General features: G+C 37.5%; 2 protein-coding genes across 3 annotated transcripts; one reads left to right on the forward strand and one right to left on the reverse strand.

The window, feature by feature from the left end:
• LOC104777766 (probable inactive receptor kinase At1g48480) lies at positions 745-3,265 on the forward strand. The gene is made up of 2 exons (XM_010502077.2): positions 745-2,253; positions 2,413-3,265. The coding sequence occupies exons 1-2, from the start codon at positions 891-893 to the stop codon at positions 3,003-3,005; spliced, it is 1,956 nt and encodes a 651-aa protein (XP_010500379.1). The 5' UTR covers positions 745-890; the 3' UTR covers positions 3,006-3,265.
• LOC104777767 (probable serine/threonine protein kinase IRE3) lies at positions 4,391-11,382 on the reverse strand. Of its 2 annotated transcripts, XM_010502078.2 has the most exons (18): positions 10,528-11,381; positions 10,381-10,445; positions 10,090-10,272; positions 8,649-10,007; positions 8,380-8,552; positions 7,920-8,163; positions 7,689-7,781; positions 7,472-7,612; positions 7,291-7,383; positions 6,886-7,072; positions 6,498-6,583; positions 6,164-6,252; positions 5,882-5,933; positions 5,740-5,796; positions 5,458-5,631; positions 5,281-5,358; positions 4,721-4,842; positions 4,391-4,631 (listed from the first exon to the last, which is right to left on the reverse strand). In XM_010502078.2, the coding sequence occupies exons 1-17, from the start codon at positions 11,039-11,041 to the stop codon at positions 4,756-4,758; spliced, it is 3,675 nt and encodes a 1,224-aa protein (XP_010500380.1). In that variant the 5' UTR covers positions 11,042-11,381; the 3' UTR covers positions 4,391-4,631; positions 4,721-4,755. The 2 variants fall into 2 exon arrangements, with proteins under 2 accessions (XP_010500380.1, XP_010500381.1); XM_010502079.2 differs by lacking the exons at positions 4,391-4,631; positions 4,721-4,842 and adding an exon at positions 4,849-4,946 and having other exon boundaries at positions 10,528-11,382.

A 12,537-nucleotide genomic window follows, 5' to 3' on the forward strand; every position in this document is an offset into this window, starting at 1 on the left:
TTCACACCATCTAGCAATATTTGAGTACGGTTTGAATCTATCTAACATGATGAATTATTAAACCGTACACAAATATTAATGTACAGAAGATAAAATAGTTAATTGAAAAATAGTTAATAAAAAATATATATGAAATACATATTTGACATCATTGAAACAAAATACATATCAAATTATAAAGAAAAAAACAAAGATTTTTTGTATATGAAAAAAGAATAGAATTAAAAAATATATTAATAAATATTAGAATAATTAGGAAAAAAGTAATACGATAAAAAAGAAAAAAAATAAAAAATAATATATATATAGAAATAGAAATGTTTCTCTCTCCTTCTCCTCCGCTTCCACCATCTCTCCTCTAACTTCCTTCAAATCCAAGGGTTATTCTGTAATATCCTACCATTATTTCTATCTCTACTTTTCTCTATCTCACACCACCATCTTTTTTCTTTTGTAAATAGTAATTGTATCAAAATACTAATTAACTTGTATAAACGTACTAAAACCCCGAAAAACCCTTTTCAAAATTATATACTGTATATACTAATAATTATAACTAACTCCAATCGTATACTCCATAGTTTAGTACTATTATTAACTCTGTGAAATGTTCAATTAAACGAGTAGGTAGGTTGCTAAATCATCAAAGAATATTTCGACGAATGCTAATTAGAGAATTTTGACCAATTTTATTAAACATAATGATACTATTAAAAGAGGAAATTCAAGAAAACAAACATGGGAAAAGAGGATTAGGCTGTTGACTGCTTTCACTCCTTATTACAGCTCTCTCTCTCTCTCTCTCTCTCTCTCTGTTCTTCATAATAAAGTTTTCATTTTTAAGCTTTCTCTCTCTTCTTCTTCTTGTGAATCTTCGTCACAACAACACAATGCGAGTCTTTCCCAACTCGTCCATGGCGATTCTCTCTGTTTTTCTCTTAACCCTTCTCCTCTCTTTCCCTCTTCCATCAACACAAGATCTCAGCGCCGACAGAACAGCTCTTCTTTCTCTCCGTTCCGCCGTCGGAGGCCGTACTTATCGCTGGAACATCAAACAGACCTCACCTTGCAACTGGGCCGGCGTCAAATGCGAGAGTAACAGAGTCACTGCCCTCCATCTCCCCGGCGTTGCTCTCTCCGGAAACATCCCGGAAGGTGTTTTCGGTAACTTAACTCAGCTCCGTACACTCAGCCTTCGTCTCAATGCTCTCTCTGGCTCACTCCCTAACGATCTCAGTACTTCAACAAATCTCCGACACCTTTACTTACAAGGAAACAGATTCTCCGGCGAGATACCTCAAGTTTTGTTCAGTCTTACAAACCTCGTGAGGCTTAATCTCGCTTCCAACAGCTTCACCGGAGAGATCTCCTCTGGTTTCACGAACCTCACGAGGCTCAAGACTCTGTTTTTAGAGAACAACCAACTCTCTGGCTCAATCCCTGACTTAGATTTACCGTTGGTTCAGTTCAACGTCTCTAATAACTCGTTGAACGGATCTATACCTAAGAATCTCCAGAGGTTTGAGTCTGATTCGTTTCTACAGACTTCGCTTTGTGGCAAACCTCTTAAACTTTGCCCTGATGAAGAAACTGTACCGAGCCAACCTTCTTCTGGTGGAAACAGAACACCTCCAAGTGTTGAAGGAAGTATGGAGAAGAAGAAAAAGAGCAACCTTTCCGGTGGAGCTATTGCCGGAATTGTGATCGGATGTGTAGTTGGTTTCGCTTTGATTGTTTTGATACTAATGGCGCTTTGCCGGAAAAAGGGTAATGAGAGATCAAGAGCTGTTGACATTTCAACTATTAAACAGCAAGAAACTGAGGTTCCCGGCGATAAAGAAGCGGCGGATAACGGAAACGTCTACTCGGTGTCGGCTGCTGCAGCGGCGGCGATGACAGGAAACTCAAAAGCTGGAGAAGTTAACGGTCCAGCTACGAAGAAGCTTGTGTTCTTTGGTAATGCGACTAAAGTTTTCGATCTTGAAGACCTGCTGAGAGCTTCAGCGGAGGTTTTGGGGAAAGGAACGTTTGGGACGGCGTATAAGGCGGTGCTTGACGCGGTGACGGTTGTTGCGGTTAAAAGGCTGAAGGATGTGATGATGGCTGATAAAGAGTTTAGGGAGAAGATTGAATTGGTTGGTGCCATGGATCATGAGAACTTGGTGCCATTGAGAGCTTACTATTTCAGCAGAGATGAGAAGCTTCTTGTCTATGACTACATGCCTATGGGAAGCTTATCAGCTCTCTTACATGGTGAGTTTACATCGAAACCATTTAATAGGCTTCATCTAGGGTTCTTGAAGATTTAGTTTGCATTTACAATAGCTTTACTGCTTAGTCTCAATTGAATTAGCATTGGATGCTTTGCTCTGTTTACTTTGGTTTCTATAAATGTCTTTGGTCTGTTTACAGGAAACAGAGGAGCGGGAAGGAGTCCACTAAACTGGGACGTCCGATCACGAATTGCTATTGGTGCAGCTCGTGGCTTAGACTACCTTCACTCACAAGGCACCACGACCTCTCACGGCAACGTCAAATCCTCAAACATCCTCTTAACAAAATCCCACCATGCTAAAATCTCTGACTTTGACTTAGCCCAGCTCGTTGGATCATCATCAACAAATCCGAATCGTGCTACGGGTTACCGTGCGCCAGAAGTAACAGATCCAAAACGCGTGTCGCAGAAGGGTGACGTGTACAGCTTCGGAGTTGTGTTGCTTGAGCTGATCACTGGTAAAGCTCCTTCAAACTCGGTGATGAACGAGGAAGGAGTTGATTTGCCGAGATGGGTCAAATCAGTGGCGAGAGATGAGTGGAGAAGAGAGGTTTTCGACTCGGAGTTGCTTAGCTTGGCGACGAAGGAAGAAGAGATGATGGCGGAGATGGTGCAGCTAGGGCTTGATTGTACGTCACAGCATCCGGACCAGAGGCCGGAGATGTCGGAAGTTGTTAGGAAGATGGAGAATTTGCGACCTTATTCAGACCAAGTGGACGAAGCTGATTAAGTCAAAAATGTTTAATTGTTGAAAATTTAAATTATTTAATTTTAATGAAATGGTTGGGGGAAAAATCAGAAATGAAGGGTTTTTAATTTAATTTAAAAATTTTGACCCTACTTTTCAAAAAGGGAGAAGGGTTTTTAGTGGTTAACTCTGCTGGCAATTGAAGTTGTGTTGTGTTTGGGCGTGAGGGATTTGGTGGTGATTTTTGTAATTATTGTTGTTGCTTCTCTTTTCTTAAATCTACTTTTCTAAATTGTTGCTAATCATTTTGTCTCTTATGCTATAATCATATTCGTGACTTCACATCGTAATGTAAAGTTGTGTATATAGTGGCAAACGCAGTTGGTCAGTGTTTTGTGAAAATGTTGTATTCAGTTTGTCGAACAAAAATACAAAACTGTTTGGATTTAAAATATATATTTGGTTGGCCACTTGTGGATCGCCCTTTTCCGGCAGATTTGATGCGTTTGATAGGTTTGTTGTACACTTTAGCTTTATCCACCAGAGAATAGTGTTATATCCGAAAACAAAATTAGATCATTCGAAATGAAAAATTAGTTAAAAACTAGTTGTTTAGGTTTCGCCTGTTTAGCACTTGTTCAGCTTATTACGGTGTGGTGTGGTGGAAGTTATGTGTAATTTTATTGATACTAATAGTTTCGTCAACATGTTATATATAAAGAACATGCTATATAAATTATCTTTTGCTGTCACAGAGACCCACATCCAATTTTTAGTTCCGATGGAGAGACAGCTAATTATACCCAAAAATAAACACTTAACACATGATCTATAGAATGAATGAATCAATGCCAAATTTGCTATTACTGAAATGTGGACAACTCTTCAATTAAGTATACCGAATTTTGGAATATATATATTTTTTTTTCTCTTTCACAACACCACTACTATGAGTGAAGAATGGTTGGCTAGCAAACATTGGCTGCTTTATAGTAAAGCATTTAATGCAAAAGGTTTAAATAGGTAGGAATGGGTGCAACTGTAACAGTACTAAGGCTGCTATAATTGTATGACTCTTTTTACAGAGGTCCCAATGGTACACACATGATATTAGAGGAGAGGGACCATAAAGAGAGAGAGAGAGATAAGAGGACATTGAGATTTGAGAGACAGAGATGATTCTAATTTATTGTGCTACCCGAAAATAGGGTTTATGAAAGGATCTTTTTTATAGACGTGGTCTCTTATGCATGCATTTGCGGTTAATGCGGCTGCTAATTGCCTACACTTTTAGAAAACCGCAAACGCAATGGCTAACTGTGTATGGGTTTAAGAAGTTTAGACTGTGTCCATTAATTATGATAGGTTTTTAAACTTTGATTTGGAAATGGTGTCTCTTGTTCAGAATCTAATGAAAATATGCTAAAAGAGACAAATTGAGAATATTTAATAATGAACATTGACATCCCTTTTCACTTGGTTTACTTAAGACAACATTTCACAACCTTCTGTGAAGGTGGAACGCAATAGCCTCAGCCATGTACATAAATATGTTAAAACCACAAATCCAAACGAATATCAAACCGCAAAACACCAATAACCACATATGCGGCTGCGTTATGCGACCAAATAATGTTTTCCCTTTTGCTTCTGTATTTCTTCCTGTCTCTGCATCAGAAAGAGAAAGAGTTAACTCAAAACAAAAATCAGATTGTTATGGATACCACAAATCTAGAAATCAATGAAGACTGACTTACATGTACAGAATAATAAGTTATGTTCATTTTGTTTGCTATCTTCGATGCGAACTTGGTTGGGTTTCATCTTTGTGACCTTTGGACATCAGATCATAGTTGATATATGCCAGCTGCGAGAGGTTCTTCATACCATAAAAAGAGCGAGTCAGAATACTAAAACTGGTTCTTCTCTCTTGAGAACACCAGTTTCAAATGCTACTCGAATCACTTGCCATAATGGTACAAACTACAAGCCAGTTATTGACTTGAATTAGGTAGAAGCACAGCCCACACGTTCATGACCTAGCAGTCTATAGCCTCAACCCAAACTCGGATCTATAGCCGAAGGATTCTGCAAGTCTGTTATAAAGCTAACAGCCTATGTTTTACTTGAGGTGATACTCATACAAAGCCATCTTTGCAACTTTTATCAGGACCCAACTTATAACTAATAAAGTTTGCAGCAAGATCTCAATTCTAAAATGAAAGTTGCTAGGGACTTTTCTACAACTGTATAAAACTATGATCAATCGTACAATTGGGTAACAAGGTATCTTAGGAAGAAAGTCATGAGACAATACCTTGAACGAGAAATTATTGAATGGGTAATTTTCAGAGACACCAGTTTCAGACTCCGCAGGTCCGCGGGGTATATCAACCTGCATATCATCATTGATCCAATTCAGGGACTTTATACATCTAAAAATTTAACGTTAATACTTCTGAGGGGGGAAAGAGAGTGGATCAGCAGATATTACCCCCTCGTCGTGATGATTGTTCAACCGACCACTGCTGCCACTCAAACTGTCACCATCACTAGAATCTTCATTCTCATTGGTTGATAAACATTCTTCATCCGGATATTTCTCCGAGTAGCGACTATGGAAGTAACTTGTGTCAAAAGCATTTTCTGAATCCGGCACAAATGCAGCCTAGAAAAAACAAGCATTAAGATGTCTAAAATAAAGAAAAGGAATAAAAACATGAGTATGAGCTTTGCAAATCTTACGAATTTAACAGCAAAAGATAAATGAATTCACCTTCTGCTGTGCTAGAGTATGCCAGTTTATGTCTTTAAAGAAGATGTGCTGCTTGACCTGGGTCATGATATTTGTTTCATCACTACACACAATTTACAATAAACTAGAACCAGGCATCCAAGAAAAAAGACATAAATGTCACCTCAGCTGCCCCTCTAGCTCCAAGTCTCTGGTGAGGATCTTCCGTTAATAACCTAGATAAAGCACATGACACGGTGTTACAGAAAATTATACTTGTCTTCTTCTCGATTGGGTTATAAGCTGATCTTGAACCAAACACTAAAATGGGCATTTACTCAATCATAACTCGAACAAAACATGAGAAGTAAAGGGTTACTTCTTAATGTTTACAACGGAGCTGCTGATAAATTTAGTAAAGACTATTCTCACTACGCATATATCTGAACAGAGGAGATTCACATACCGATCTATCAAATCACGGGCTTCATGGCTCATATCTTCAGGAATAGGAGGCCATTGTATATTACGGTTGAGAATATTGTCAAATATTTGCTAAAACCCACCAAAGAAGATGCAGATCAAATATGAGGGAGTTGGAAAGTGAGAGTAGATATTAAATATGAGCTAGCAACATATAATGATGCTAACTGGAAATGTTTGATAGTTAAGAGGCCAATACCAAACACATGACATTTGATGACCAGCCAAAATTATAACAACAGTTTCTAGAACCTTGAGAAACCTCTATTTCCTCTAACAAAATACTTACAAGAACGATGCAATATCTAGTCACTGACCTGAGGATAGTCAGCATTGAAGGGTGGAATCCCCACAATGAATTCATACAAAATGATACCAACAGACCACCAATCTGCGGTTGCACCTGAACATTTATGGAAATATATCAGTCTTTACAATTTTGGTATGTCATAACAAAAATTATATATCTGAAACTATAGTCAGACAGGTAGCAGAACATAATTTAGTATGAACCCAAAGTTGGGAATAAGCTACGTATTCGAGCTTTCTACTTAAACCACCACCAGATAAGTAGAACTGAAATCAACTTGATATATCACACATTGTTATTTAGATAAACAATCTCAACCAAGCACCAATTTCTACTCAAAAGTTGGAATGATAGAGAGTAGCAAACAACAAGATGAGAAAGAAATGTGTATGCACCATGTCCTGTCCCCAAAAGAATTTCTGGCGCTAAGTAATCAGGAGTGCCCACAGCAGACCGCTTATGCTCCAACGTTGGCCATTTTGGTTTCTGCTCCACAAGCAGCGACGTTGCACTGGAAAGTGGACCAGAAAGATCATCTGTGCTGTTGATGAGGCCAACTTTAGAAAGCCCAAAATCTGTCAACTGCTCAGACGAAACAAAACGGTGCCATAAGGTCTACAGGGAAGCATGGTTCTGATAATATATACAGATTATAAATGCAGAGGCCAATTATCCGTGTGGGTTTTACGAGATTCAGATAGGACTATATAATCGCCAGATCATCACATTTCATGAAATCAACAAAACATTCTGAAGGCCTGATATATTCAATACAAGTTCCCAAATGGTTATTGTATTACCTTAACATGACCATCATGGGCAATCAACAAATTGTCAGGCTTCAAATCACGATGCACAACACCCTCGGAGTGTAAATATTCCAAAGCAAGGACCTGACACGAATAATCGAACACTAAATCACAACATCTAGATAAATTACTTGTTATTACGGCATGATCTGTGAGAGCCTTCAACACTTACAACTTCTGCAATGTATACACGGGCATTAGTTTCATCCAAGCAACCAAATTTTCTCAACATTGAATAAAAATCCCCTCCATTAAGATATTCCATCACAAGATACAGGTTTTCGCTACAAGTAAAAGAATAGAAAAATCGAACCTGGTAAAAAGAAGGTTACGTTAGCATGAGAAATCTCAGCAGAGGACAAAATATGCTTAAAGCTAGAACAGCTTACCACAAAAGGATTGCGGGCATTGATCAAAATATCTCGTTCAGCATGTATACTTTCTACAGCATTCTTGCGGATCATATCTGCCTTCCTTAGAACCTACGGAGTATGGCAGCCCCAAAAAACATTATATAGAAAAACAGTTTGACTGATTTTGGTAACCAAGTCAGGGTTACTGCACAGACAAAATCTTTCATAAAAGTAATAGAAGCAAAACGAACTGAAATTTTGGAACACCTTAATCGCAAATAGGTCTCCTGTAGTTTTCTTACGAGCCAAGATAACATGCCCAAAAGCTCCCCTACTAATTTCTTTTACAAAATCAAAATCATCTACGGTTATGCGGTCCCGCGGATGTACTGGGCTGGTCCTCAAGCTGCGAACAACATCATCTTCCAAAGGAGCATCTTCATCAATTATGGTGCTTGATAGATCAAAATTTTCATCACCCAGAAGCTCGCACAGCTGAAGATACTTTTCCCTAAACAATAAAGAAAAAGTACTTTTTTTTTTTGAACAAAGCAAAGAAAAAGTATTCATTCAATAGATTCATAGCCTGAGCTATTCTTGCCTCAACTGACAAAAGAATAGTTCTGGAGACCAGAACACTTGCATTTCAATTTTCAAGCAAAGACAGCACTGGGTGAGAACCAAAAAATATATATTCAAGACAAAAGTGGTACTAGGAGGAACTCACCGTATCAACTTTTCTATGCGTGTACCAAAAGTTTCTATTATAAGTGCATCAAACTTTCTGTGCTCAATGACAACCCTCAAGTCTTCAAGACAAGAAAGTAAGAGTTGAATAGATTGATCATCAACTGGAATAGCATTTGATGCACATCTTGCAATATCAGCAAGTTCACTCATCTGCATCATCAGTTATCCAGGGCTTTATTCGTCAGTGCGCATATTCAATAACAAAAGACTAGGAAGATATGAAGATAGAGCAGAACCATCACAAACCTGTAAAATATCATCCTGGTCATGTAATATACCCTTGCCTCCTAATATCAATTCAATTGGATCGCGTCTAGGGGTTGGAATAGGGGATTTAGGAGTCATGCTACCGGCAGATGAAGTAGTCATGCCTTGATCAGACTTGGGACCAAAACGAGTTCTGCATGACATTGAAGGTAAACATCTCATATCATCCATGGAAACTAAATTATTAGCGTCTGGAAGACAGTCAAGCATCTCCTCCGACCCTCTTCGCGACCAATCACTTAGCTTTGGGGAGAGAACATCAAATTCTTCGCTAAAGCTTGCGTTAGATATTTTCATACAATCTGGGCTTTCTACTACTGCTAGGCTATCCTTTTGTGTTAAGTTCTCGGTTATCTTTTCAAGGGTTACAGCAACTGCCGCCAGCCGCTCATCAACACTCGCACCCTTTTGGTCAGATACATCAGCCAATGCACAGATTCTAGAGTGATCTTCCACATGGGTGGTGGGAACTTCCTCCTCGCATATACGGCAAATAATTGAGTTTTCCTCAGAAATACATGACTGATCTCCCCAATAACCCCAACAAATATTGTGCGGATGCTTGGACATATGTTCTTGAAGATTTTCTGGAAACTTAAAAACAGCCATATCATCACTCATAGCTACTCGGTTTTTAACGACCTGTGGAGGTTCAGATTTGCTATCATTCTGCTTTTTAGATACTGCAGCTTCTTTTACACCCTTCGATGCTGGAGATGGAAGTCTTTTCCAAGATGACATTTTATCGATGTTTGCAGGCGATTCAGAATCCTTTGACATTTCATTGTATGGAGAGGAGAGAGGAGCTGGACTAACAACAAAGCCCTCGTTCCAATTCAAACCACGCTGCTCCTGACTATAAGCTTTCTGGGTGGATGGTACCTTTAAGTTATTGGCAGTGCTTGAACCCATCCCGTCCCTAACTTCTTCAGTGGGGACTCTTTTATCAACAGGATGCAAGACTCTAGACTGACATAGTTGTACGGTATCTTCCTCCTGCCCCCAACTTTCCTTATGAAACTGAAGTAATCTGGTACATCTGGTAAGGATAAAAAGTATCCGAGTGTGAAGTTGCTTGAGCACGCCCGGGGGAAGCTCTTGACGTTTATCATCTAAGTCTTGTACTATGCCCTCACACTGAAGCCAGAACTCTCCCGAAGTAGTCTTAGCACAAACCTTTGCCAAAACCAACAAGTCTTCAATTGTTACTAGCAACTCAGGATGACTTTCTTTGTTTTTATCATAAATATCCAACAGATCCCCACCAAATGCAAAAAGGTCCGAATTTACTTCTTCCTTTGCTTTATCAAATTTTGTTCGAATTAGATTCAAGATTTCCTGCATAAGACAAATCATTAGAGAAAGCACTGCACAGATTTTAAATGAAATTAATACAAAAAAACAGGAGCGTCAAGACTACCTCCACGTTATTTGACCATCGAGGCTTCCAAAATGGAAAAGGCCGTACACCTTTAGAGTTCAGCTCATGAGAAAAGCTCTTGATGTCACCAGGAAGCCTCTTTCTTGGAGCACTGGTCATACGAAGTAAGGCTTGATAATGAGGAGACTCTGACACACTTTTTTTTTCCAATTCATATGAATTCTAGAAAAGATAGACATCAAAGTCACCAAGGTCACTTAGAACTGTCTATTTATATATATATACATAACACATACTTTTTTCGTTAACGGGTAAAAGAGAAAGGAATACCTCTGGGGTGCAAACTCCTGAGCTTCCTTCAGGGCTAGATATGCTAGGTAATACCTTCAATTGACCTGCTTAGTAACATCAAAAACAAACTTGAGAACTGAAACATCAACCGGTGCCACGATAAAATGCAAGAAGTATTAGCCATACCATTTCCCGAAGCGGGGCTGCTGCTTCTTAGCGTTCCAATATCAAGAGATTTGTGATCAGCTTTGCTACTCCCAGCTTCCTTCTTGCCACTACCCGAACTAGTATCAAACTTGGACAACTTGTAACACGGTAAGACCGGAAGTTCATCATCATTCCCAAAACTGAAGAAATTTTCTTGCGGCAGCGGGCCAGACCTCGTCTTGATTCGATTCAAACCAAGAGACGAAGCCATGATAGGCGTTTCAGCAAGTGGCTTCTTCTTCGCCTCAGAACCTGAAGATGACAGTTTCGATTTTCCAGGACTAGAAGAGTTAACTTCTTTACCCTTTGATGAGCCATCCTTCTTCGGATAAGGGCTCCAGGTCTCGTCTTTGGAATTCGATTTCGGTTTCTTCTTATCGGATCCTCCAACCGGAGAATTAGAGCCAACGGAGGATCGAGGACTGTTTGCGTTATTGGGACTAGAAGATCCCGATTTCTTCGAGGAGAAGAGGAGTTTACTCTTGAACACCATTTTTAAAAATTTCTTCTCCCAAGCGGAGAGATTTCAAAAAACCTAATCCTTACAACACAACAAGCTACGGCAAAACTCCAAACACCATCTCCAATTCGAAAGAACAAATTCTCTTAATATCTTCAATCTCCGTTTCGAGAAAACCTTGAGAAATTTTCAAAACGAAGCTTTTCGATGAACCCGACGAAGAAGACGATGGACGTAACTGTTGTTAAGTGCGAAGCTAATCTTTTTTGTTTAATAAGCTTAATTAAAAACGAAGAGAGATTAGGGATAAACTAGTCAAACCTGTTAAAGACGCAGCTTTGACTATATAATGATTAAACGTTTAATGACTCTTTCAACTAAAGATTAAAACATTTATATATGAGAGTAGAGGGGATTGCAGTTTCTTATTTATATGAGTAGGGTTGATAAGACTATGATGAACATTGAACACTCTTTTTTTTTTTTTTTTTTTTTCTTGAGGATTTTGTCATAAATGAATTTATTGTGTGACTTGTAAAGGTTTAATTTGTTGAGAAAAAAATACAAAAAAATTTTAAAATTTTCTTTCTATTACGAGATTTCGCCGGTAATTTTGTATTTTTGAACTAACAAATCTAACTAATTTTAGATTTCTGGTTACTGTTGACATTTGATATATTCAACTCGACTCGAATTACAATTGGTACATCACTAAAATTCTTTTTATAAAATTATAGTTTCGATTGATATAAGAAGAGACTTCCCGCGTTTTTTCTATGTTTGAATGTATAAATCCAACTAATTTAAAACTTTTCAAAACTATTGAGATTTGATTTAATCACATGAACAAGTAATATTTTATTAGATTAAAAATTTAAAGCTATAGTTTTTGATTATCATAAGATAATTTCTCCAGTATTTTTTTTCTAGATTTGAATGAAAAAATCTAACTAATTTTAGAACTATTTTATTGTTGATACTTGAAATATTTAATAGTGGCTAGATACAAATTTAAAACTTTTGAGTACCATTGAGATTTGATATAATCACATGAACAAGTAATATTTTGTTAGATAATTTTTTTAAAGCTATAGTTTTTTATTATCATAAGATAATTTCTCCAGTATTTTTTTCTATATTTGAATGAATAAATCTAACTAATTTTAGAACTCTTTTATTGTTGATACTTGATATATTTAATAGTGGCTAGATACAAATTTTAAAAAGTTATAGTTTTAATTAATTCGAGGAGATTTCGCGCCTTTATTTTAATATTTGAGTTGATAAAGTAAAAATTATAATTAATGATTGATATTAAAATAATTTCCTTGAATGATAAGCATGTCTTGTTTTGTATATATACTTGAGTAATTACTAAAGTTCAAACTATGATTACCGTTGAGATTTGAAATATTTTCTATAGCTTTATAAATAATGTACAACATTCCATTTTAAAATAATGCAGATAAAAAGATAATCAAATTCTAGATTAGCTCTTAGCTATTGGTATTGGTTATGATGAGGCTTTC

Source organism: Camelina sativa, chromosome 3 (genome assembly GCF_000633955.1).
Source record: "Camelina sativa cultivar DH55 chromosome 3, Cs, whole genome shotgun sequence".
NCBI classification, from domain to species: Eukaryota; Viridiplantae; Streptophyta; class Magnoliopsida; order Brassicales; family Brassicaceae; genus Camelina; species Camelina sativa.

Excerpts from the sequence above, each read along its gene's own strand:
- LOC104777766 (XM_010502077.2), top strand. The coding sequence starts at position 891 with ATGCGAGTCTTTCCCAACTCGTCCATGGCGATTCTCTCTGTTTTTCTC. Across the intron at positions 2,254-2,412 it reads CTTATCAGCTCTCTTACATG|GAAACAGAGGAGCGGGAAGG; the intron begins GTGAGTTTACAT and ends GTCTGTTTACAG.
- LOC104777767 (XM_010502078.2), bottom strand. The coding sequence starts at position 11,041 with ATGGTGTTCAAGAGTAAACTCCTCTTCTCCTCGAAGAAATCGGGATCT. Across the intron at positions 10,446-10,527 it reads CAGCCCCGCTTCGGGAAATG|GTCAATTGAAGGTATTACCT; the intron begins GTATGGCTAATA and ends GTTACTAAGCAG. Across the intron at positions 10,008-10,089 it reads GATGGTCAAATAACGTGGAG|GAAATCTTGAATCTAATTCG; the intron begins GTAGTCTTGACG and ends TGTCTTATGCAG.